This window comes from Myotis lucifugus, unplaced genomic scaffold (assembly GCF_000147115.1).
Source record: "Myotis lucifugus unplaced genomic scaffold, Myoluc2.0 scaffold_27, whole genome shotgun sequence".
Classification (NCBI taxonomy): domain Eukaryota; kingdom Metazoa; phylum Chordata; class Mammalia; order Chiroptera; family Vespertilionidae; genus Myotis; species Myotis lucifugus.
Window position 1 is genome coordinate 7,028,954 of NW_005871075.1, and position 27,617 is coordinate 7,056,570.

Consider the following 27,617-nt stretch of genomic DNA (forward strand, 5'->3'; position numbering starts at 1 on the left):
ACCTAATGTGAGAAGTAATGAGACAGTATTTTAAAGTGCTTGACAGGGTAAATCCAACTTCAGTGTGATGGAAGAGTTAGAGTGAAAATGAAATTAGTAAACCTAAGAGAATGGATAAATTTAAAACCAGCAAAATGTGAGTTTAAAAAAACCTTTATGATCCTAAATTTGTATCAATATAACAATTTTCCAAATGGAGAATTGTAGCATTTGCTTAAGAGCAAAAAATGTAAAGAAGGCCAAGGTGGTAGCAATACTCATGAAGGGAAAGTGTGAGTCAACTCTACATGTTGGTGGAATCTTTTCTGAATTTCTAAAAGTTGCTATGGTAACACTCCTTTCCTACTTTTCTCAGATAGGAAGCATGGAAATCTTGAAAGCCCTTTATGCTGCGGATAAACTCTGATTCTTAAAAGTTTTTGATGGATTTTGTTGTTTGGACTGTTATTTTTCATATCTATGGATTTCACCTTTAACAGAACACATGACTCAAAAAAGTACTGTTTCCCTTTTTTTTGTATTTATTTTTGTTGATGACTTTGGAAATCTACATTGGTCTACATTTTATCTTTGGAGTTTTGCTGTTTATAAAAGCAAGATCTATCTAAATATTATTTTTTGTTTACCAAAAAGGTGTTAAAGTGAATGATTTACATTTTTTTACATACTAAGGTTTCCTGGAAAAATTACTAGAAAACACTAGTTAAATATTTGGAGAGTTATGTATTAACTTTTCCACACCCTTAGAAATCAAATGGCATCACACTGGAAAAGAATTAACTTCTTCCCAGGCACAATCTGCACTCAAGAACTGTCATTCTGAACACTCATTGTGACATATCTAACCCTCAATTGTGCTATGACATTGACTAGATATTCAAACAGAAAAGCCAGCCTACTAGAAATGTGGGACACATAACATATAGTTTTAGATAAAAATGTTAAATTCAATGGCAAAATTGTGGCACAAGAAATAGATTTAAAATTTTATAACTGAAAATATAAATTCATCCATTAACTTAAAAAAGCTAAAAAAAAATGCTACCAAAGTCAACCGTACTTTTATAATTTTGTTTGAAAAAACTCAAGATACAATGATGCTTAAAAGAATACCAATACTTCAAAAAGGATGCAAACTGTAAAGCCATTGAAATGCAGATTTAAGTATGCCTATTGGCATATGAACATGTGGTAAAACAATAAAGAAATACCAGGAAAAGACAGGAAACTTCCGACAACAGTCACCTCTGGGAGAGAGGGGAGAAAGAGAAAGCCTTCAGGGGAGGTGTCCACTGGGCTCCGACTATATTGGTCTAAGTTGAGTGATAAGTATGTGGAATTTTTTATATACGTTGCAATAACTCTGGACGTTTCATAAAAGAGAACCACCTTGGTGAACTCGCGTCCTGCTCACACACTCAAACATCCTCATTCTTAAAGCAGCTTACAGACTGTGCTCCTAGGGCTACAGAAATAGAAAAGCTTTGAATTGTGTTCCCTTCTTGCATGCCTTTTGAAACACCTCTGCAGATGCCTTTGCTAAAAGGAGCGTTTCAGGTACCTGCACGAATACACGTGGCTCTTGCGAATGCTGCGTCTGAAGAAGCCCTTGCACCCGTCACAGCTGGACGCTCCGTAGTGCTTCCCTGTGGCTCTGTCCCCGCATATGGCACACAGACAGTTGACCCCGTTGTCTGCGGTATTCATACTTGTCGTCTCTGGGGCAGAACTATCTGTTCAAAAAAAGAGGGTGGAGTAGAGTTTGAGTCAGTACTGAGTCTTTCTAGTTAACTCACCCAACTAAATATTCAGAGGCTTGAAACAGTCCACTCTAGGCTTCTTGGAGGCCCCACAAACTGCTTCCTTTGAACCAATGGCTGCTTCTGCCAGTCTTCATCCATTCTCCCCTCTGACTATTAAACACTGGGACACTACAGGGCTCAGTCCCCCAACCACACTCTTTCTCAAGGGCAGCTTAGCTAGTCCCACAACATTACATATTATCTGTATGATTAACAGCCCCAAATTTTATCTCCAGCCCCTATGTCTCCCACAGGCATCAGTCTGAAATGCCCAAATACCTATTTAACAACTTTACTTTGACATTTAAGAGGAATTTTAAATTAATGTATAAAACAGAACACCTTGATTTTCCTTCTAGAACATGTTCTTCTTTCAGTCTTCCATACAGGTCTACAGTACCATCCAGAACCTAATGCCAATAACCTACGGGTCTTCAATGGATTCTCTCCTTATCACTCATACCCAATCCAATAGTAAAGTCTGTATTTAAAATACTTAGAGAATCCATAACTTTTCTCCTTTTTACAATGGCCACCCTTATCCAATTGACCATAATCTTTCCCCTGGGTCATTGCAATAGCCTTCTGTCCAAGTTCTCTCCTTTCATCCTTGGTCCCTACTGTTCATTACTCCAAAGCCCCACAGCGCTCCTGGTATAAGAAAGCCACATCTTACCAGCCTTCTGCATCCAACCCTTAGATACAGGTAAGTAACACCGTGGCTTCTGAAGCTCCGTGGATAGAGCCCCTTCCCACCTCTCCCATTCCACCATCTAGTACTATCTATTTTTCACCCTGTTCACTGACCACCAGCAAGGTGGCCTTTTTTCTCCTTGAAGTCTTTTTCTATCTCAGAGCCTTTACACTTGCTATTCCTTCAGCCTGGAAGGAGAGTTCTTCATCACAAATATCTTCCAACTGGTTTTCCAGTTTCTGTTCTACTCGCTCATTTTCTGTGAAATATTCTCTGAACCTCCCAGAGTCACTTCCCATCTTCCCTTCAAGTAGAACCTAGAACTCTAATTATTTAAAAAATAATAATAATAACTGATTTATTGTCTTAAATTATATTCTGTAATGGTCTGCCCATTTATTATCCATCTCTGTCTGTAGAATACAAACTTTGTGATGGCGGAGCATTTATCTGTCTCATCCACCCTCACTGTCTTCTAGCTCTAAGAACTGTGCCTGGCATAAAGTGGGATCTACTATATAGTTATGAAGAAAGAGGCTTTAAAAATCCACAGATGATTTTACTTAAGTATTTAAATGAGTTAATGTTGTTGACTACATCTTTAAAAATCTGTATGTACTTGCCCTGGTCTGTGTGGCTCAGTTAGTTGGACATTGTCCCAGTCAGGACACATGCATGCGTTGCCGGCTCAATCCTGTGAGGGTGTGTATAGGAGGCAGCCAATCAATGTTCCTCTCTTCCTCTCTCTCTCCCTTCCTCTCCCTCTAAATAACAACAAAAATGTATTTTTTTAAAAAAACCACTACATGGGGCTTAAAAAATCTTTATGTACTTAAAAGATACTGAATATATAAGGTAATATTTTTAATTTATATAATTGTATAATATTAACATAACAATTCATTACTACATCTCCAAAATAACAAAAGATAAAATGAATGGTTGTCATGTCCCAAGTACATTCTGTAACAACATAAATTTTCCATTTACTAATATTTCTGAGTAGACAGATATAATCTATATATATAAAAGCCAAAGCGACTGTTACGACAGAACGACCAAATGACCAGTCGCTATGATGCGCACTGACCACCAGGGGGCAGACACTCAATGCAGGAGCTGCTCCCAGACTGCAGGCCCCAATCGCCAATGGGGCCTGCTGGCCAACATCCTGGTCCCTCCCCCTGGCCGGGCCCCCAGGCTGGGATGGGGATCCCGGGGTGGGTGGTGGTGGACGCGGCCCCTTTCCCAGGGAGGCTGAGGGCCGGCTCCCTCCTTTGGGCCGGTGGCCTACCTCCCAGGTCCCTCCCACCAGCCGGCAGGTCCTGATCACCAGATCGGGGCTGGGCCCTGGGCTGGGACGGGGAACCGGGGGTGGGTGGTGGGCCAACGCAGGTGGCGAGGGAAGGAGCAGGGAGGCGGGGAGGTAGGGAACTGTACAGTGGCGGTGCGTGGGCGGCGAGAGAAGGAGGAGGCAAGGAACCTGATTAATCCTGATCGCAGGCCAGGCCTAGGGACCCCACCCGTGCACGAATTTCGTGCACCGGGTTTCTAGTCATGTGTAATTTCATCAAGTTAAAAAAATAATAAGAATATGCTTAAGGTTAACCATGTGACTTATAGTACTCAAATGTAAGAATTTTTCTTTTTGTAACATAAACAAAATAGATACTAGAAATAGGCAGCTAGAAGTATTTTAGAATTGACAGCATTCTATGATTATATGAAAATACGAAGAAATTCAACACTCATCATTGTCTTAGAGACACACATCCAAGGCCTCCACAAGCCCGGGCTGTGTGAGGGCTGCCAGGCTTTCAATGGGCGAGTGATAACCCCAAGTGAACTGTAACTGAGTGACTCAAGAGCGGATGTGGGCGGAGCCGTAAAGCTGTAAGCTCCTTCAGCAGCTTTAAGTTTAATGTCATACTCATATGTTATTAACATTATTAGAAAAAAACAAGTCCAAAAACATTTTGAAAAGTCAATTATTTTAGTAAATACTTATGATATGCCTATCTCTACTATTAGCAATCGATAGTCTTTTTTTTAAAATCATGATTCTACTGAAATAAATAATACTCTGTTAAATATCTCTCATCAAATCTAAACATAAGGAACCGAAACAGTGACTTTCTAAGATTTGCACTATTGGTTCATTTTAACTCTCTTTGTGCTAAAATTTCAGAATTCATCTTCTGACAATTTGTAATACTTGTTCCACCAATAATACAAAATAGAAGAAAATTAAGATAATCTGAGTATGTTACATTCTCAATTCTGAACTAAACACACAGACACACACATACACACACACACATTTTCCACACTACACATAATTACTAGGTTTTAAGAGTTCTATCAATTATAACTGATCTTAGACAATATTTTTACTTAAAAAATAAATTTAAAGTCAATGGTAAGCTGTATTATAAAAAGACCTGAACCCTAAACAACTCATGTCTTATTTAAAGTTAAAATGTTACAGTAGATGCATACCAAGAGCTTTTGAGGCTAAACATTAGCTTGTCAAGTGGGGTTATAATATAAACCTTTATTTCCTTTCATATTTGTGTGAAATGCAAAAACTTGGTAGTAATTTTCAATGCAGTTTCTCACTGGCAATGAGAACTGGAATAATGAAGTAGGGGGCAACTAGGAAAACTGTCCAGTGTTCTATGGAAACTCTGTCCCATTTGTCTTCTAAATGTTGCCTAGAAAATATACTTTACAGCCAATCTGCCAATGTTACTTATTACTGTGATTTACAGTAAACAAAATAACTCTTTTTACCTAACTGGGCCATGACAGAATTCTGAGGTTACTTTATTAAGCATAGCTAGGCTTTTTCTATTGCAAACATAGAATGGGCAGAACATTATTAATTTAAAATTTGTGATGAAGTCCAGAAGCTCAGATGTATGGCTTTAAAATGTGAGTCCCAATGTATCTCGCATTAAAGCCTGGGACTACCACCCTGGGAAGCTCACTCTGACTTCTCCCACTATACTTACTTAAAAATATATATTTATAAGCAGATGAGAACTCACCATTTGAATTATACAGAATCTGCATGGTTTCAAACTCCAAGGTTGTATACGTTGGGTCCAAAACTTCACTGTAATTTGCCATATCCATGTCCAGGATCGGTTCCGATACCCTCATCATTGACTTAGAGACACACATCCAAGGCCTCCACAAGCCCGGGCTGTGTGAGGGCTGCCAGGCTTTCAATCGGGGAGTGATAACCCCAAGTTAACTGTAACTGAGTGACTCAAGAGCGGCTGTGGGCGGAGCCGTAAAGCTGTAAGCTCCTTCAGCAGGCCAGCTCGGCTCCGGGCTTCTGCTTTATGGCATACGAAAGCAATTTCCTGTGATAATCTTGGAATGTTGCATGAAATCACCTTACCTGAAGTGCTTAGTGGACTAACTTGATTTCCTAGATTGATTTCCAGTAGATAATAAATGATGTCATTAAGAGGATTCAACATAGAAAAGAGAATCGAGTGTCAGGTTTTAAATTGTAATTGAACCAAGATTTATCTTATTGAAGGGGCTGAAATCACATACTACATGTTCCCCAAGATGGGACTTTACCGCCGTAAATGTGATAAGTCACAACGCTAAGCTAACACTTAACATAAGCTCTTAACAATTTCAAGTGTTCTTACCCATACAGTAAAGCTAACTTTGTTTATGTTGTAATAAAACAAGCTTGTAATTTGAAATGACAGGGATTTAAGATATATTTCAGTAGGAACCTGGGCATAACCTTAATAAGGCCTTTAACATATTCTCTCTAACTATCAATGTGTGAGTCTGTGTCCCTGGGTGTTTGCAAACCTCCCAAGGGCAGAAGCATTGAATAAATAATTGTAACATGAATAAGGTTCCATTTCTTTAGACTTCTGATGCCTATTATATTCTAGGTATTAACCTGAAATGAAGCCTTCCCTCACCAGTGTGGATCTACACAATCTCATCACCAACCCTCTATATCTAACTTCCGTATAGCACCCGATATCTTTTAAGTGTATATGTGACAAAGAGCATTTAGAAGATAGTATTCAATGATTATATTTTACTTCTGAGAATACACTTATTAATTTTATCTTCTAAGAAAAGGTTCCACCCACGGTTACACTATGAAGTCAGAATTTCATTTCTACATTTGTTAAAGATTACTATAAGGTACTATTTCTTTCTCAATTTTTTAAAACCATAAAACTTGTAAATAAATTAGTAAAGAAATTATTGTATTTTTCACCTGGGCAGGCTAGGCTGGCCTCTTAAACTCAAAACCACATGAAGAATTGTGAAGACAATGGCAGAGTCACCTTAGCCGCAAGTCACTGAATCAAACAGTGATCCCGAAATAGCCCTCTGGCCTTCATATTCTGTAGTCTCTTACTAGTGAGAATAATATTTGCAGGATACATTTTATGGGCTGATTTTCTTTAGTGAAGACTAACTGTACTAGTAGTTATTCAGTTTTTGGAGCAGTAGACAGCAAGAAAATCCCGTGGCTTTCATGTGCATGAAGTGGTTCTCATTTCTGGTGAACTTACACAAAAGTGTTTCCATTGTGAACCAAAGGATTGAATCGTGTGCACTCTCTTGTCTAGGTAATAACTCACTAGTGCTGAGAGATGTCACCAATGGGAGTGTTGCAACAGAAGGAAAAGAAGAAAAATATAAGGCAGAGAGCCCGGCCTGTGTGGCTAGATGGTTGAATGTTAACCTGTGAACTGGGAGATGGGTCGCCAATCGGTCTTGGCAAGGTTTGTAGCTTGATCCCCGGTAGGGAGGGGCATGGGAAGGCAGTTGATCAATGATTCTCTCTCATCATTGATGTTCATATCTCTCCCTCTCCCTTCCTCTCTAAACTCAATAAAATATAATTAAAAATATATATAAGGCAGAGAACCATTCATTTTTTCCTTTTTATTGAACTTATTGGGGTTGACACTGGTTAACAAAATTATATGGGTTTCAGGTACACAATTCCACAACACATCACCTGTACACTGTATTGTGTATTCACCATCCCATCAAGTTGCCTTTGAGAACAATCTATAATAATAAAAACTTAATATGCTAATTAGACCGGACAGCCAAATGACCTCTGGATGTCATTCTGGATGTCCTTCTGAACAAAGCTGCGGCAGTGGGGGCTGAGGCAGAGGCAGTTAGGGGCGATCAGGCAGGCGGGCAGAGTGGTTAGGGGCAGTCAGGAAGGCAGGTGAGTGGTTAGGGGCAATCAGGCAGGCAGGTGAGCAATTAGGAGCAGGCAGGAGAGTGATTAGGGGTGATGAGGTAGGCAGGTAAGTGTTTAGGAGCAATCAGGCAGGCAGGCAGAGTGGTTAAGGGTGATGAGGCAGGCAGGCAGAGTGGTTAGGGGCAATCAGGCAGGCAGGTGAGCAGTTAGGGGCATGCAGGCGAGCGGTTAGGGAGGCTGAGGTAGGCAGGCGAGTGGTTAGGGGCAATCAGGCAGGCAGGCAGAGGCAGTTAGGGGCGATCAGGCAGGCAGACAGAGTGGTTAGGGGCTATGAGGCAGGCAGGCAGAGTGGTTAGGGGAGATGAGGCAGGCAGCGAGTGGTTAGGGGCTATGAGGCAGGCAGGCAGAGTGGTTAGGGGAGATGAGGCAGGCAGGTGAGGGTTAGGGGCGATGAGGCAGGCAGGCAGAGTGGTTAAGGGCGATCAGAAAGGCAGGAAGGCCAGCGGTTAGTAGTCAGCAGTCCTGGATTGTGAGAGGAATGTCCGACTGCCATGGGATCAGGCCTAAACAAACAGTTGGACATCCCCCGAGGGGTCCCGGATTGCGAGAGGGTGCAGGCCGGGCTGAGTAACCCCCCTCCCCCCATGCATGAATTTCATGTACTGGGCCTCTAGTCTATATATATATATAAGGCTAATATGCAAAGTGTCCCCTCGGGAATTCAACCAGGAGAACGGGGGTTCGATCACTATGATGTGCGCTGATGGCAGGTGACCAGCAGCGGTGGGGCGCTAAGGGAGTGAGGGAAGGAGGAGACAGGGAGGGGGGGAACCTGATCGGTCCTGATCACCGGCCAGGCCTAGGGTCCCTACCTGTGAAGGATTTTCATGCACCAGGCTTCTAGTTCATTTATAAGATTGCAAAACACTAAGAAAAATGTGGATGCACTAACCCCTCCTTATCTGTGGGTCATTTATTCTATGAACCACCCCCCTCCCCAGTGGATGCCTGAAACTGTGGATAGTGTTGAACCCTATATAATACTATGTTCTTTCCTATACATATATACCTATGATCAAGTTTAATTTATAAATTGGGCCCAGTCAGAGATGAACAATAACTAATAATAAAATAGAACAATTATAACAATATACTATAGTAGTTATGTGAATGGCAATGGGCCCATCATCAAATAAAATGGGGGTTACTCAAAGACAAGCAATCGGATACCATGGCAGTCAATCTGATCACCAGGACAGTTACCACATGACTAACGAGATGCTAGGCAAAGGGACAGAGCAGGAAAGCAGGATCAAAACAGCATGGTTTAAAACATGATTTTTTTTTTTTACTTCTTGAATTTTCCTTTTTATATTTTCAGACTAAGAGTAACTAAAACCGTGAAAAGCAAAGCCATGGGTAAGGGGGAGGGGGCTGTGTAAAGCTCAGAGAACAATGCTGTCACAATGTTATTGTTCCACCTCATCCCATGCCCAGGGGCAGGATCACTATGGGCACGGCATTCCACTCACGGTTCATCTTGGCACAGTGGCCACATGTAGCCACTAGCAATTAATCAGAGCTGCCTTTTAAGATGAAACCTGCTTGCCATTCATGTTACTGTTATTATTTTCTTCATTTTATAGAGTAAAAACTGGAGAATTTCCAGAAAATACTGAAGATCCAAATAGCAGGCATATCTCCTCAAGTGGAAAGTTTGTCTTTTTAATGATATTGGGATCTGGACACACACACAGAATCCAGTCAGCTTCCATCTAGTAAAGGAAAGATTCTCTTTGCCCCCAGCCTGCCCCCCCACCCGCCCGCCCACATCAATAAATTACAAAGTACAGAAGTCCTCTTTTTCTTAAATTCTAGGATTTGTAATTTTCCTTAACTGGTTAAGCCAATAATATAATTAAAATAGAGAATCACAAAAATACATTTCATAGTGTATTTGGCTTCAATATATATAATTGCTACCTTTTGTTTGAATAAGAATCCACTATTTGGGATTCTTTATTAATTGTTTAATAAATCCCATACGCTACCTTGATTCTAGTCTGTTTTCTTTAGTGGATAACAAAGTCAAAGCTATCTGTAAAGCAATCTGAATGTTGAAACCTACTAGAATTTTATGCTTTTTCAAAATATTTTATGTATTCTAATCAACTTGTTTTTATCTACTTCCAAAGTATTTCTCATGGTTTTCATAGGAGAAAAGTATCTTTTTTTACACTCATATTTCATTGGATTATGCAATATTTAACTAAATTACAAAATAACAGGAACAAATGCATTAACATGCTAGGTGACAAATACTAGTGACCCTAGATCACTATGTGAAGCTGCTGAGATGTTGGGGGACATTGCAGCCATATTCACAATAGCCAAGATGGAAACAACACAGAAGTCCATCAGTGGATGAATGGATAAGAAAATGGGCTCTACAATGTAATATGTTCAGCCTTAAAAAGGAGTGCACTACCATATTACCACAACATGAATGAATCCTAAAAACATAATGCTAAGTGAAATAGGCCAGTCACAGAAAGACCAAAACTGTGCGTAAATCCACTAATCTGAGAAATCCAAAGTAGTCAAACTCATAGATTCAAAAAAAAAAAGAACAGTCATTGCCAGGAGCCAGGGGGAGGGAGAAATGGGGACACATCAACCAAAGGGTATAAAGTTTCAGTTAAGCAAGAAGAAGAAACCAGGAGATCTGCTGTACAACGTTGCAACAGTCAACAATAATGTGTTGTACACCTGGAAATGTGTTGGAAGAGCAGAGCTGTTAAATGCTCTTACCCAAAGAAAATCGAATAAAAAGATTGATGGAGAAATAAACTACATCATGGGAAAGTGTTCAACCTTTTTAGTAATCAGAGAAATGTAAAATAAAACAGTTAATGCTCTTAAGAAAAGAAAAGGTGCCCGCTACTTAAGGAAGTTAGCCTACCTTGGTGTGCTCCGCAAAGGAAGTTGAGACCCCCAGTTAAACCAGAGTTGGCTTTGTGGAGACTGTCAGAGTTTCTCTAGTATTAATTTTTAACATGAGATAACTTGTCTTTATACATTAATTTATATCCCTTCTTGTGCCCAATCTCTACTTCTAAAATTAATGAGGCTAAATTTAGAATATTTTATTAGCTTAAACAAGAGTAGGGAGAAGAATGGGAAAAAAAGGAAGATGGAGAAAAAGCAAATGTCGCAGAGAAACAATTTTAGCCATAGTGACTTTTGAATTATGCATCATAACCAAAGCAAATATCACCCCCAAAAAAGATACTCTCTTTAGTATTTTTTGGTGTATTCCATTCAATGGTGATTGCAGAATTTTCATAATTTAGTAACTCTGATTTTTGGAAGCATGTCTGTGATGCAACTAAACAAAATAAAATTATACAATTTAACTGTATAAACCATAGGTACATGAAGCAGTTCAGGTATGTGTTTACATATTTTCATGTTAAATTTCAGTTATTTTCAGGCAAACAACAGATTGATCTCACCCAGGGAGCTTTCCATTATTGCTTCAAGTACTTTTTATAAGTAAATTCATTAAGACTACATTAGGTTAAAAGCTTAACTAGTTATTAGGAAAACTATATTAATTTTATGCATAGATGATATAGAACCGATTACCCTTAAATAAATGGGACTTACATTATTAAACCTTACATTTAACATAAAGTATGAGTGCTTTTAATTTTATTTCTAAAGGTTTAACTGGAAAAAAATCATATATTCATGCTAATTCTTTTAAAAATATTTTATATATTTTTTATTGATGTTAGAGACAGAGAGGAAGGGAGAGGGAGAGAGAGGAACATTGATGAGAGAGAAACATCGATGGGCTGCCTCCTGCTGGCCCCCACCTGGGTATCAAGTCCACAACCCAGCCACGTACCCTGACGAGGAATCCAACCAGCAATCTCTCAGTGCACTGGACGATGCCCAACCAACTGAGCCACACTGGCCAGGCCTCATGCTAATTCTTAAGACAGTAATTTATAATAAGTAACATATACACTGAGTGGCCAGATTATTATGACCACGTGACGTTTGTAGGCAAAGTAGCTACACACACACACTAGAGGCCCGGTGCACAAAAATTTGTGCACTGGTGGGGGAGGGGGAGTGGGGGGGGTGTCCCTCAGCCCCACTTGTGCCCTCTCACAGTCTGGGAACCCTCAGGAGATCAACCACCTGCTGGCTTAGGCCCGCTCACCAGGTGGCAGATGGCAGGCCCATCCCTCGGTGCCTGCCCCGCCTCCACAGGTTGCGCACACGGCAGGGCCAATCCAGGGTTTGGGGTGCCAACCCGGGTCAGGTCGCACACGGGACTCCCCGGGTCAGGTCACACACGGGACGCCCAGGTGGGCCGGCCGATCACTGCTGCCCCACCCGGCCACCCCGGGTTGGGTTGCACATGGACACCCGCTGCCCCGGGTCACAGATAGCAGGCCCGGATGGCGGCAGGGCAGGCGGGATGACACTGTCCCGCCCTGCCTGCAGTATGCAAATTAGCTGCCATCTTTGTTGGCGGTCAATTTGCATATCACGCTGATAAGTCCATGGGAGGCATAGCGAAGATACGGTCAATTGCCATGTTTGTCTATTATTAGATAGGATACACACACACACACACACACACACACACACACACACTAAGTGGCCAGGTTATTACGACCACCCCATCAGTACTTCGTTGGGCCACTTTTTGCCTTCAATACTGCAACGATTCTTCTTGGCATTGACTCCACGAGATGTTGAAAGGTGATTCGAGGAATCTGACACCATGCCTGATGAATAGCACTGTCCAGTTCTGTGAGATTTGATGGTTGTGGAACCAGCTGCCTGATGGCTCTTTAACTTCGTCCCACAAATGCTCAATTGGATTGAGATCTGGTGATTGTGGGGGCCACCTAAACAAGGTAAAGTCTCCCTCATGTTCTTGAAACCACTCCTGCACAATATGAGCACCGTGGCATGGTGCATTGTCTTGTTGGAAGAAGCCATCTCCATTGGGATACGCCATCAACATGACAGGATGAAGCTGATCAGCAACGACACTTAGGTATGTTGTGCTATTCAGATGTTGTCCCACATGAATTAAAGGGCCCAAATCATGCCAGGAAAACATGCCCCAAACCATAACACTGCCCCCACCAGCTTGAAGGGTTGTACTCATGCATGTGGGGTGCATGCTTTCATGCTGTGTCTGCCAAATTCTCACTCTGCCATCTGCAACTTGAAATGTGATTCACTGGACCACATGACTTTTTTGCAATGCTCGACAAAGTACTGATGGGGTGGTCATAATAATCTGGCCACTCACGTTCAAATATATCCCATGTTCAAAGGCTGTTAAATTGTGTTGTTTACCCATATCTTCAGAAAAAAATCACTTCTACTGTTGTGGTAAACAACCTGCTTCCCTATTTATAATGGTCTGGCCCTCTAGCAACTTCTGCTCAAAATTATAGCTAATTTGCCTACAAACGTCAGGTGGTTATAATAATCTGGCCACTCAGTGTATATTCTAAAGTGAAATATATAAACTTAATCTGTGCCCCCAAATATAACATCTATATATATAAAAGGCTAATATGCAAAAGTGTCCCCTCGGGAGTTCGACCGGGAGAATGGGAGTTCAATCTATGATGCGCGCTGACCACCAGGGGGTGGCGCAGAACATGGTGGGCAACCAGTGGCAGCGGCAGGGCACTGAGGGAGAGAGGGAAGGAGGAGGCGGGAAGGCGGCGAGGTGGGGGAACCTGATTGGCCCTGAACACCGGCCAGGCCTAGGGACCCTACCCATGCACGAATTTCGTACACCAGGCCTCTAGTATATGATAAACTAAGATCTATTAAAAATCTCTCTTAACAGAGATCACTAAATAGAGGTCACTGTGCAGGAAGCTGAGTAGAATATTACAGTTCTTTGGCATGATCTCATAATTTGTGAGCTAAGATGGACCTTCTTAGTCCTAATCAGGTCACATACCTCAGAAAGAAAGACAATATTACTTACAGATAAAAGGTTGATTTTAAATAACACAACTAATGTTCTTGAGAAATGTTTCTCTCAGACCATGGTTCTCTAAACTGGCATGTGAAATATGGCATTTAAGTTTATTCAGAGCAACATAACGAAAGATGAAAACAACAGAGTGTTTTAAAAAACAACTCAATTTACTATTGACTATGCAATATAATAGCAGAAACATTTCTATCTTATCTGCAAGACTATTAAACCAGTTAAATTGTTCTAAACTTTATATTTGACTTAATCATTCCTTCATAGCGTGCTTGAAAATAGAAAACAGGCTAATAAAAATCAAGGTTATTTTCAAGAAAATAATTTGAAATGTTAATATCAATATTAAAACATTCTATTTTTCAGTTATAGTTAATAATTTTTTTCTGTAAACTTATTTCCTTGAGATTACTTTTCATTAGCAAACATAAACACTAATTTCAAAAGCGCATTTGTAGTTTCTCTTATTTCCATATTTCACCTTTTCAAGTGCAAAGGTTACACACATGTGATCACTAAAGTTCAAATGAAAAAGAATGACAATCCAAATCAACCCAGCATATGTTTCAGTGTTAGCAGGGAACCATTAAGTGGAGAACTCCAACAAATCAAATGGTTTATTAATTCTAAGCAAAGCCTCCTTTCATTTCTAAAATTAAAAAAAAACACCTCAATTAAAAAAATCATTATTTTCCTTATTGCCACTGTCTTAAGCTAACCAGTATTCCTCTGAAAAAGAAATCTCTTCTCCTCTCCATTCTACTTTAGATGAGGGAAAATAAGCATATAAAAAAATTAAAACAAACACAAATAGGCGTCTCAATCTTCAAAGCAAGTTGCTACTACTGACATGGAAAGAAAGATGTTTGAAATTGGCTATAATAATCGGACTCTATTTTCAAAGAACTTCACAGATCCTTTCTTAAAGCCCAGATTACATATCATTTTTAGATAAACAAAAATAAATTTTGCTTGTCTTTTTTCCCCGTTCTTCTAGCTGATGACCATGCAGTAACCAGCAGAACCACTGAGCTCACCAGGTCATTTAAACCAGTCATTCCCAACATTTAAAAAGTCTCTTATTAGTTTTGAAACATACTCCTATCCTATAATTGCTGACCATTCTTAAGTTAAACTGAACATTCATAGACTTGTTTGCATATGTTTAAAATCCCCCTTAAATAATTATAATTATTCCATAGTTTATCACTCATTCATATTGTTTTTCAATTAATGTTAAGGCCAAGACAATTTAAATCCTTATTTTAGACCCATCTTTACTCTGATCAATGCAAACAAACAACTCACATCACTACTAAAAAAATTCCATTTTATAATAAAATCTAAACAAGTTGGACAGAAATACACAGCATCTTGCCAAATAGTGGAATTAGTTGAGCTATATGTTACTATTCTTTATAATATTTATCATTTGGCTCATGTTCATATTTGTTTATTTGCTAATAAAGCATCAGATTATTAAAACTAGTTCTACAAATAAATGTAAAATGCAAAACTAAAAAAGATTTGAAACTGTATTATAACTAAATCAGATGCTCTTTGGATAGATAAAAGGAGGATTGCACAGCTGAGATTTAAATGTAATCAAGAAAATACTCTGACAAAAGCTAAGAGGTGATCTGAGAAATCTGCATATATTAATTTACCTTCAGGGTCAGTTGCCGTGTGACTCTAAACAGACTCTCCTTTTCAGAAGATAAGGAGCTGATTAGCATTAAATTATTAACTGGAATATAGGTATCCTGGTAGGGAAAAAACAAGTCTGGATATAAGGAACATGTTAGCATTCAACAGCTATTATTTCTGCATTTCCTTTTACAATGGGCATTATCTTTGTTGCTGCTGCAAGCTCAGCAAAAGTTAGTGGAATATTTAAGATTGTGGAGGCACTCTGATACCAAAGTTGCTGCACTGCGCAAAATGCAGGCAAGGAGGTTTTCAGTTTGGGCCAATGATATACCAAATATGTTCTGAAGAGGTATAATGTTTCATAAATGTTAGCCCAAGCTGGTTTGGTTCAGTGGATAGAGCATAGGCCTGTGGACTGAAGGGTCCTGGGTTTGATTCTGGCTAAGGGCACATACCTGGGCTACAGGCTCCTATCCACCCTGGCCCTGGTCAGGGCACATACAGCAGGCAATCAATCAATGTGTTTCTCTCGTATTGGTATTTCTCTCTGTCTTTCCCTTTCTCTTCTACTCTCTCTAAAAATAAATGGAAAAATATCCTCAGGTGAGGATTAAAAAAAAAAAAAGGAGCAGTTAATATGTTGACTGACTGACTGGAACATTGAAACATATGTATTATGACTGTTAAACTTTAGTATCTGGGAGCTAATACATATATACGTAACACATGCATACATACATGCATTCATACATACATGAGTTACTATTTCTTCATTTCAAAAATGTAGTAGTAGATTATATAGACAGTCATACACTCAAGAACTGCTCTATGTCCCTCCTAAAGCTTTTTTATATACATAGGGAGAACAATATATTAATGTGATATTATCAAACTAAATATTTGCACTCCATTTAATAAAGATAGGTATATGATGGCCTCAAATGAAATGATAAACATGTCATACCCTTTAAGATAAATTTATTTTTGAAAAACATACTGATTTGTTTTTCAAAAATACCATAATAAAATGTTACTATAATTTTATATCCCTAATTTTTATTAATCCTTTCCCCCCTAGAATGCTTTTCTGTCATACACAGTAAAACTTTTCCACAATAATATAAGTGGGGACCAAAAACTTCAATCTCATTACTGCGAAGTTAATAAAATGACCCAAGTCGGCCTATAGAATTAGTTGGCTTAGAGGTGAATGTCAGGGGGCTCAACCATGTTCTCAGGTTTTATACATAAAATGTAGCTCATTTACCCACAGCAAACCACAAGGCTTCCTTTTATGATTTCCCTAATTTTATCTTGGTAAAATTATTCTTGTAGTATATATACATAATATAAAATCTTGATAATCATAGCAAATTCAGTCTACTTTTATCAATTCAATAATCAAGTCATATTGGTTCATCCTAAGTAAACATTTCTTACTTGTCCCTACCTATTCATTCCCACAATTTTCCTAATACAGATGAAATCACTCCCTGTGTGGGCCATTGTCCCAGTCCTTTCACTTACTGCTTCCTCCTGTTCATCCATATCATCATGTGCACTCTGTTCTGTATGCAGGCTACTGCTCCTAAAACACTATTTTCTAGTGTTATCATTCAGATATAATGACTGTGACAACATAAAAAGCATACAGTTTGTAGACAGAAATACATAAGGAAGGTTTTCAAAACTACTCAGGATACAAAATGATCAAACATTTTTCATGATGACCATTTTAACCAGTCTGATCTTGTAATTTCTTGAGTCTTCGCTCCCACTGAAGAAGAGGTTGGGCATGTAATTATGGAATGTTGACTTGGGTTTCCTTTTACTATGTCTACCAAATTCACAGTAATTCCTTCCAGTTATAATCTTACCTAGCTATTCATATTCCTTAATGTATCTAGGTTTCATAGTGTATATATTGTGTATATGTGTACGCCATAAATTTTTATTTAATAAGTATATTAAAAGAAAGTCAACCCATGTGAAATGTGTGTCCACCATAGGTTTTTCAGAGATACTCAGATCTTTGTGTTCAAATTTTAATCTGTGGATATATGGGAGTGTATAGCTGTGAAACTTTATCAAGCGATACACTTAAGATATGTGTCATTTTCTTTATCTATATTATACTTCAATAAAGAGTCAAAAATTTAATCTGCTAAAAGATTGTATCTTAAGGAAATATCACTATTACTAAGAATTCAAGGTAGCCCATATAAAGTGTCTTCCATTAAATGGTTCATTATACAACACACATCAGTACACTAAGAATATTCTTAGAGCCCAGCCAGTGTGCCTCAGTGGTTGAGCATCAAACCAAGAGGTCACCGGTTCAATTCCTGGTCAGAGCATATGCCTGAGTTGCTGACTTGATCCCCAGTAGGAGCGTGCAGGAGGCAGCTGGTCAATGTTTCTCCTTCATCTACATCTCTATCTTTTTTTAAAAAAATTCTTTATTGTTTAAAGTATTACATAGGTCTCCTTTTTCCCCCATTGACCTCTCCCCAGCCGCCTCCACCCCCCAGCACATGCCCTCACCCCCCTACTGTCTGTGTCCATTGGTTATGCTCATATGCATACATACAAGTCCTTTGGTTGATCTCTTTATGTCTCTATCTTTCTAACCCTCTCTCTTCCTCTCTCTCTAAAATCTATAAAACCACATTTTAAAAAAAGAAAATTCTTAGAGAAGTGACAATTATTGATATTTCTAAGAAAAATGATACAGAATTATTTTTCTGGTTATTATAATCAATGTAAATGTTAATGAAGTGTCTTGATAAGCTTTTTACTAAATGTAAGGCTCTCTTCAAGATTATGGGCTTTGGGGAGGTTTTAAGAAATGAGTTCCAGGGTTCAGTAGTCCCATGTGTACGCTTATGTAGCACTACTGAGTATAGAAGCTCCCTCACACGTTCAACATACACACAAAGGTACCTCCTCACATCTTCAACTACTGTTCATCCCTAGGGTTCAAAATATAGAAACAATTAGTTTAGTATATATCTACTAGTAGGTCAAAAGAAAGTGAAATAAATTATTTAAATTTTTTCTACAAGAAGTAGCCATCTCAGCAATGGAGTTAGAGGCTACTTAGAGAGCCTATCAGATAATGATAGAAATATAATGTCCCAATTCCTTGGTTCTAAAAGGCAGAATTAGCATCTGGAAAAATCATGAGATAGAAGATTGATCATCCTGGGGATTCAAGGACGTTCCTATTTCTTTGCATAAATTATAGAGAGCTGAGATTCAACACAGTTTTCTGGTTCCAAAAGCTTTGCTTTTCCTTTTGTGCCATCTGTGTTGTGGTACGCTTCAGTTCCCTTTGTCCAGCTACTTAGACAAGTAACCAAACTCCAGTGAAAGCCTTTCCCCCTCTGTGGGCCTGGCATATTCCCAGCTTTACATTAATTTATATGGCAGATCACTCTTGAAATATCACTTCACCTAGATTAGGTGGCATATTAGGAAAACCTTCTAACTATAGCAGCGGTTTTTCCGTGAGGGGTGACTTTCCCTTGGGGACACTTGAAAATATCTGGAGATGTGTTTTTATTGTGACAACTGAGAAAGAGGGGTGATACTGGTATCTATCTAGTGGGTACAGGTCAGGACCGCTGCCAACATCTTGCAATGACAGAGCACCCACTAAGACCAAAGAATTATCTAGGTCAAATGTCAATAATGCTGAGGTGGAGAAACCTAGGCCATGTGTCCTCACTTAACATTCAACATATTTTAAATGAGAATCAATAGTGATTATGTATTTAAGTATTTTGAAAATTACCAAGATCAACTGTGATAATAGGCTTCATCAAGCCTTTTGGAAATTACATAGAACTGTCTAATCATTATGTGTTTATTTAAACACTAGAAGCCCGATGCATAAAAATTTGTGCACTGGCGGCGGGGGGAGGGGGTGGGGGGGGGTCCCTCCCCTGGTGGCAGATGGCACGCCCGATCCCACGCTGGGTCTGGCGGTGGCTCAGGATCGCGCTGCCGCCTGCCCTGCCTGCCCTGCCCCGCACAAGGCAGGCCCGGATCCCGCGCTGGGGCGGGCGGCGGCTCGGGAACTCACTGCAGCATGCCGCCCGTCCCGCCCCACACAAAGCAGGCCCAGATCCCATGCTGGGGTGGGACTGCTGCCCACCCCGGGTGGGGCAGTGCAGCGGGATCTGCCTGCAGTATGCAAATTTAATGGCCATCTTTGTGGGGTTAATTTGCATACTCTTCTGATTGGCTGATGATTGTAGCGAAGGTATGGTCAATTAGCATCTTTGTCTTTTATTAGTGTAGATGTATTTATTTAAAGTTATTATAAAATAAAGGTTTGTATAAACATATTCTGGTATACTCTAAACTATTCAGACATAACTTCTTATATATCATATGAACCCACTATCCCATGAGTAAGGCACTAATATGTGTATGACAAGGTTGTTTAATTGATGAACTAATGCAGAAGCATAGAAGATGTAATGCCTGGGCAGAATCTTTTACATGGAAGTCTGACAAATACAGCTTTTATAGCTTTCAAAGTTAATTAATCACTAAGTATTGGCAAGGGAGATATGAAACAGCATGAGATATGGAGTGAACTATAACTTTAAATAGATATGCAACAGACATTTTAAAAGATAATTTTCATCCAAAAAGTCATGATTTTTATTTAGTAGCATTGAAAACACACTGTTAATACACTCTTTGAATTTTCTGTTTGGTGTCTCCTCAAGTGAACTTTCAATCCTACAATCACTTCTACTCCGTTCTTTCAGTGAGATCTTGGCTGTTTCAGTTCTGATGCTCTTAAGTTTGGCAATCTTATCCTCCTGGTTGCAATTATGTACATAGGAATAAAATTCACATATATACACACATATATAGACATACAGAATCTATAGGTATAGATGGGAATAGTGATAGGGAAAGAGAGACAGAGACAAAGAGAGACATCTATAATGAAAACTATAAGATATTTATGAAAGAAACTGAAGACACAAATAAATGAAAATATATTTTATGCCCATGGATTGGAACAATTAATAGGGTTAAAATATTCATACTATTCAAAGCAATATATAGGTTCAATGCAATCCCTATAAAAATTCCAATAGCATTTTTCACAGAAATAGAACAAACAATTCTAAAATTTCTATGGAACCACAAAAGACCTCGAGCCGATTAGGCTCAGATAGAGCATCAGCCTGAGGACTGAGGGTTCCCGGGTTCGATTCCCAGTTGGGGCACATGCTCAGGTTGTGGGCTCGATCCCCAGTGGGGCGCATGCAGGAAGCAGCCAATAAATGATTCTCTTTCATCATTGATATTTCTATCTCTCTCTCACCCTTTCTCCCTGAAATCAATAAAAATATATTTTTTAAAAAAGACCTCGAATAGCCAAAGCAATCCTGAGAAAAAAGAAAATGCTGGAGATTCCATACTCCCTTATTTCAAAGTATATTAAAAATGTATAGTAATCAAAACAGTATAGTACTGGCATAAAAACAGACATATAGATCAAAAGAATGGAATAGAAAAACACATAAATATACGGTCAGCTAATTTAGGACCAAGTAGCCAAGAACATACAGCGGAAAAGGACAGTTTCTTAACAAGCCTGTTCTCCTAGTTCAATCAGGAAATCTAATTTGAATTAGAAAGCAGGTCAAAGGGAATGATAATCTAGTAATCAAGATATCTGCTACCTTGCAGGAATTAAGGGATATGAAAATGAGGTGGCTTGTTAATTATTTTCTCTGATTATGTTACCTATTTTTATCCATGTACATTTAAATATTAATCAGAGATACACTATAGTACAGCATTATTGAAAAAAATAAAATGAGAGTTCAAGATAAACCGCCACTTCAAATGCAGGATAAGAGTTCCCTACTTACTAAACTTTGTATTTAATAATTACCAAAGCTGCTTGTAAATTTTTTTAAAGATAGATTTCATTCTTGCTATCTTATAAACTGAACTTTTATGTTTATGGAATTAGTTTAGTATTTGTTTAAACTTTCAAACTCAGATTCTTAGAAAAATCACTAAATCCTCTATTTTCAGACCTATTATTATATAACTTTGAGCCTGGCTCTATAGTTTCTAAGAGACCAGAACAATGTATGCTGTGGTAGGAAAAACGGTACAATTGTCTATAATATATGCCTGATCTTAAATATTTACATAATCATTTTTAGAAGAACATTCAGGTGTTTAAAATATAAAATGTCTCATTTTCACTAGGAGAGAAAAATTAGTAAAATGGACCAATTTTAAAAATGCAATTCTACCTCCAAGAATGTTAAACTCTGGGGATGTCTTTTCCTAATTAAGAAAATAATTAAAATGCACTGTGTTAGTTATTACAAACAGACTGTCAAGGGTCATTCCACTTCAATCACTGAGTCCTAAGCAGAGTTAATTATTCAAAGTCCATGTATCTACAAAATATTTAAAATGTAACTGAGAGTTGAATGGATTCATCACATTCTCCCTCAGACCATTTTTAAACTACATGAAAAGGTGGCAAGAACCCTCAAATGTGTACATTCACAAGGCCTGTATCTTTACTTTTTGTAAATAATATTCTGGAGCTGCAATAGCACTCTCTCTAGCATCAGGTGCATTTGCATCTGTTTTCAAGTGACAAGACAGTGAAGCCGATCAGAGAGGCTGCAAGGTAAAACAAACAACGTTCTTGCGCATTTCACTTTAACTTTGTCCATATTTCAGTGAGTATCATTTGAGTACACTGTGGTTTGGGGGTTCCAGACTTTTGAAACCTTTGTACTGTTTTGCTTTGTGCTGGAAGAAAAGTTATAGACTGAGATAGAGAAGCCAACTCATGGTTGACCATGAACAACCTCAAATTCATTTGGAAATCCCAAAGGTGTATTTGGAAACAAGAAATGCATCCTATGAATCAGAAAGGCGTAGCCGGCATGAAGCCCAGAGACATCTCAGGCTAGCGCCTCATTTGCGGTTGAGGAGACAAAGAAGTTAAAGTGACCTGTCAAAAGTTCACCAACAAGTTAGCAGGAGAATCAGGTTTAGAAATCAGTAACTACATCAAATTTAACCAGTCAAAGCAGTACCTGCACTCCACAGCTCACCTATTTTTAGAGAGTGTCAGCATAGAAAAACAGAGATCTTCTCTCTAAACCCTAAGAGACTACTGATAAAATCCCCTGAAAAGAAAATTCCTCAGTGACTGTCATAGTAAGTGTTTAAGAGTTGAGTGTATCCCAGATCCTAGTAGAAATTTCTAAAACCACTACGTTAGTGAGTGGACTTATGAAATATCCACCCTCCTTTCTACGCATGAACCACCAAATGGAATAGGTGTAATTCAAAATCACAACATGATAGAAGTTGACAGTCTCAAACTAGCTTCCACAGTTCATAACTCACTTTATTAGAACCGAGGGTTAGGTACATATAAGCTATGAGGCCATTTTAATTTGTAATAAAAACATCAAGAACCTAATAAACAAATCATCATCAGTGAAATAAAAATACACAATCTAGACAAAGGGAAATATAAATGAAAAATGAACATATGGGAAATGTCCGAATTTGGTAATAATCAAAGGACATTAATCTTAAAATATAACTTTATGCCTAGTAAATTAGCTTATTTTGTAAATAACATTATTTGCCACAGATAACCAATAACATTCATATGAAGTTGTTAACTATGCAAACTGCCATCCTCCAAAATGTATGTGTATATGTCGGTGGATATGGACCTATCAAGAGCTATTAAAATGCTTATACCTTTGGCCTAGTAACACCAGTTCTAAGAATGTGTCTCTCTTAGATTTAATAACCAGAGCTGCACCTGGTATTTTAAGAGCAGAAACACTACTGTTTAATATAAAGAAAGGGTAAGGTTATATTTTGTTTTCTTTCCTGATCATGCCCAGAATTTTATTGGCTTTTAGGATTATGGAGGCAATTTAGGCTTGTGAAGTCTGAAAATAGTCTACAGTGATTTTTATGTCCTCAGATCATCTCCAACTTCAGTTTTACTGACTTGAAACTAGTTCCCTTCCGGAGCCAAGGATTATAGCTTGTGATGATGTGATTTTCTCATACGTGGCTCCCTCCCACAGGCACACCCAGGGTTGTCAGCAGTTCTCTGCACTGTGGCTGTAACTCCACCCATTTCTGTCTCATTCAAAAACTCAGTTCTTATTTCAATCAAGCGTAAGAGTTCTTATAGGCACAGCACTGATTCAGTTCTAACATAAAACAAACAGTCCTCAAACTTTGGTGGAGTATTGTAAGAAGCAAGTTAGTCACAATACACACGATGACTGCAACACATCAGCTTCTCCTGGCACCATGGAGAGGAAGCTCTCATCAAGATCAGCAGCCATTGCTCAGTTGGTTGGAGCACTGTCCAGTATATCACAACATCACATCGATGTTTCTCTCTCTTTCTTTCTTTCTTTCTCTCTCTCTCTCTCTCTCTCTCTCTCTCTCTCTCTCTCTCTCTCTCTCTCCCCCCCCCCCCCTCAAAATCAAGAAAACCATATCCTTGGGTGAGCATTAATAAAAAAAATTCAGTAGCCACTGCTACATATGTATGTACAATGGAATATTGCTCGGCCATAAAAAAGAATGAAATCTTACCATTTACGACAGCATGGATGGACATAGAGGGTATTATGCTAAGTGAAATAAGTCAGTCAGAGTAAAACAAATACTAATGATTTCACTTATATTTGGAATCTAAACAACAATATAAGTGAACAAACAAAGCAGAGTCAGAGTTGTAGAGAACGAACTGATGGTTGTCAGAGGGGAGGGGGGTTAGGAGGCTGGGTGAAAAAAGTGAAGCAACTGAGAAGAGCAAACTGGCAGGAGTATAAAAACAGTCACAGGGATATAAAGTACAGCAAAAGGAATATCGTCAATACTACTGTAATAGCTATGCCTGGTGCCAGGTGGGTACTGGAAATATCTGGGCCACACTTTGTAAAGTGTATGATTCTCTAACCACTATTCTGTACACCTGAAACCAATGCAAACAGGGGGGAGGCATCTGGAACACTCTCAACCATAAAGATTTAAAATAAAAATAATATTGAATGTAAACTGTAACTGAAAAAAGATCAGCAGGCACTGACAGAATGTCTTAACAGCAGCTCTAATTGGAAGCCAAGAACTCCATACATTACTGTTACTATTATTAATAAAAATAATATATCGCATTTAATAGATGATTACTCTTTGCCAGGCCCTGAGTTACTTTTCATTTCATCTTATTTAATACTTAGGCTGGCTCCTAGGTGACCACCATTTTCATCGTTATTTTACAGAGCGAAAACTGAGGCTTAGAGGGTTTATGGAATTGACCACATGAAACCAAACACAAACATAGGGCTATCCAGTGTCAAACTCTGTACTCTTAACCAAGCTTTTGTTTACCCTCGGAAACAATATATGTTGGCACAAAGCCGTGGCCAAGAAAATCCACACTCCCCAGGAGCAAACCTTGCTTGGAGAGGATGGCAGTGAAAAGGCCTTGAAGCGAAAAGCCGTAACGGCCCCACCGTCCACAATGGCTTATTGGTCCTGTGCCATCTCCTGGCACGGACTTGGCACAGCATTCTGTCTGCATATAGCTGGCTTCCTCTGCTTATAAATCTTCATAATGGATCTAAAGCTTTGTCTTCTAATGGATCTGTATTTCCCGTTTCATTGATCTTAGAAATATGTTTTCATGCTCTTCAGATTTCTATCATTAGAAACAACTGCCCACATGATCCTATGGTTCTAATGTACAATTATTAAATGTCTATTTTCTTCATTCTCCACATGTATCTATTGGTATTATATACAAATATAATAAAACTATAAATCCTTTAGCAAAAATTATATATTAATAATGTCATAACCATTACAAATATCTAATATGTGCATTTATTCTTCCAATAACTCTTTGGTTAGATATTATTACTACTGTAACATTATTATTTCTTTTTATAGTAGGAAAAATACTGTTATTTACAAGGACCTAGTTATTTTCCTCAAGTCAAAGAGTTCATAAAAATCCATACTCTTCAGACATAATCAAATTAATTTTAAGGAATGGAAGAGACAAGTAGCTTCTTGGATTTCCAAACTATAAAGGGAACTAAAATAACTACAGCCCTAATTCACAAAGTGTATACAGGTCCAGAGCCTAATGGTGTAGAAAGCCAGGGAGATGGGGAGGGAGAAACTCCTATTACTAAACACAGATCTCTTTCTGTGGAATATTCATGTGTGTGTGTGTAGTTTCAATCAGCTAAAAGTAGGCAGTCACAATTTCAAAGTGCTTGTTTACTGCACACGAAGTGCATTTTCATTATTTAAATTATAAACATTAAAAAACTCAGGGTTCACAAAATGAAAGAAAAATCTAAGAGATGAGAATAATTCAGAAAAAAAGCATTTGTAATTTTTTTCAGAACAATGATCCCACTACATCAGTACAACTGAATCAAATATGTACCTCTGCTCTGATAAAGAATGTTTTAATAGAAACTGCTTCCTCCATCATTAAATACATGTCCTTCAAATACTTTCACTTTTTAGTATGAGAATGTGCTAATTGACTGTGTCTAGTGCTCAGTCTGGAATATGAATATATATGTGTGTATATATATATATATATATATATATATATATATATATAATATATATATACATATATATTATATATATATATATATATATATCTCCAGCGACTGACGACTGAGCAGGCAGGCAGTTAGGAGCAAGGGGTCCTGGATTGCGAGAGGGCTCAGGCTGGGCTGAGGGACCCCACTCCCCCCATGCATTTAATTTCGTGCATTGGGCCTACAGTACATATATATGTGTACTGATAATATTTTGTATGAATAAAGCAGAAATAAGAATGACAAAAGACAATTTCAATAAGCTCAGAGCAGATCATACTTTCAAAATAAAGTAGGGAGGAAAGGAGTTCCATGAGAAGGCTGTGGTCAGCAAACACACTGAGACTTTTCAATATATATGAGACCTGAGCAATCACAAGCACGTCAGACAAGAAAAAAAGAGGTCTTTACAAGGTGTCCAAGCAATAAATAATTTACAGAGCAATTTAGAAATCTCAGCAGTCACCACTTACAAGGCTGTGGTGGGGAACGGAGTCTATATTTGTAGAGAAGAATAGAATCAATATAAGGAGTAAGCTGTCAGTTTTTCCTATAGTGTCAATATCTCAGACTGGCTGCTTCCACTGGTGCTTCTGTGGAAACAATTTCCAAAAGTATACTACCGAGTGACATGCAGCATGGATTAAATGATTTACTTTAATCCCCTAACTGCACGTTGGCAGACCAATAGCCCAAAAGGAATATTAGAGGGCCTGAGGACAAAGCAACCTATAATAACAGTGTGATTTTGGAATGGTTTATACTTAAGAAAACCCTAGTGCCACAGCAAGCTCCCTCCAGAATAACAAGTAAATATAAGAAGGAGCCACGACAGATTTATACTATCTGGCTACCAGAATGATCATTCACAACAATATTGAGAGATCTGATTCAATAGAATCATTGGTCAACTTCCCGTTTGTAAGTCATCAGCTAAAATGGGAATTGGATCTTGGAACAGCAATGAGCAGTTTTAAGTCCCTTTTTGTTTGGAACTATGTGATAAAGATCTAGTAAAACATTTCTGCAAGTGTGTCTTGTGAAACTCAAACATAGCTTTAGCACTAAATAATTAGGCATAATTTATCTGATTAAGTCAGAAGGTTATACTATTAAATTGACTGTAAGCATAGAGAAATGGGCAGGTTCAGAGACAAGGGTAGCAGAAAATCACCTCTAGCCATAGAGGAAGGGTGAACAAGGCTGACTCACCAACTCCATTGCGATGTGACTTTTGATCATTTAAATGGGAAGATGGGTTCAATTTGGTTCTACTTCCTTCCAGAAATACCAATTCTATCATTATTAAAAACATCAATCATTGCTCAGGCTTTACAGCAGATTAAGAATTTGTGAGATACTGAGGGGTGTGGGAACATCTGTCCTTAAATTGGAAGGCACTGTACTGTTGGGATAAGGAACTATGATGTACATATAAGAATAAGTTTATTTTTCTAGTTCAAATTCTATTCACTTACTGGCTCTATAATTTGGACAATCTTTTTGCTCTAAGATGCAGTTTCCT

At 38.5% G+C, this 27,617-nt stretch overlaps 1 protein-coding gene across 2 annotated transcripts in view; it reads right to left on the reverse strand.

Moving 5' to 3' along the window:
- Positions 1-26,687, reverse strand: part of HNF4G (hepatocyte nuclear factor 4 gamma) — a 44,622-nt gene extending 17,935 nt beyond the window's left edge. The window contains exons 1-2 of one of the 2 annotated variants that reach the window (XM_006086340.3): positions 26,566-26,687; positions 1,562-1,733 (exon numbers count right to left, since the gene is read on the reverse strand). In XM_006086340.3, the coding sequence (XP_006086402.1) occupies positions 1,562-1,707 (146 nt within the window). In that variant the 5' untranslated portion in view covers positions 1,708-1,733; positions 26,566-26,687. Of the gene's footprint in view, positions 1-1,561; positions 1,734-5,546; positions 5,662-26,565 lie in introns of those variants that run through there. The other variant, XM_006086339.3, reaches the window with a different exon arrangement.
- Positions 26,688-27,617: the final 930 nt, after the last annotated feature.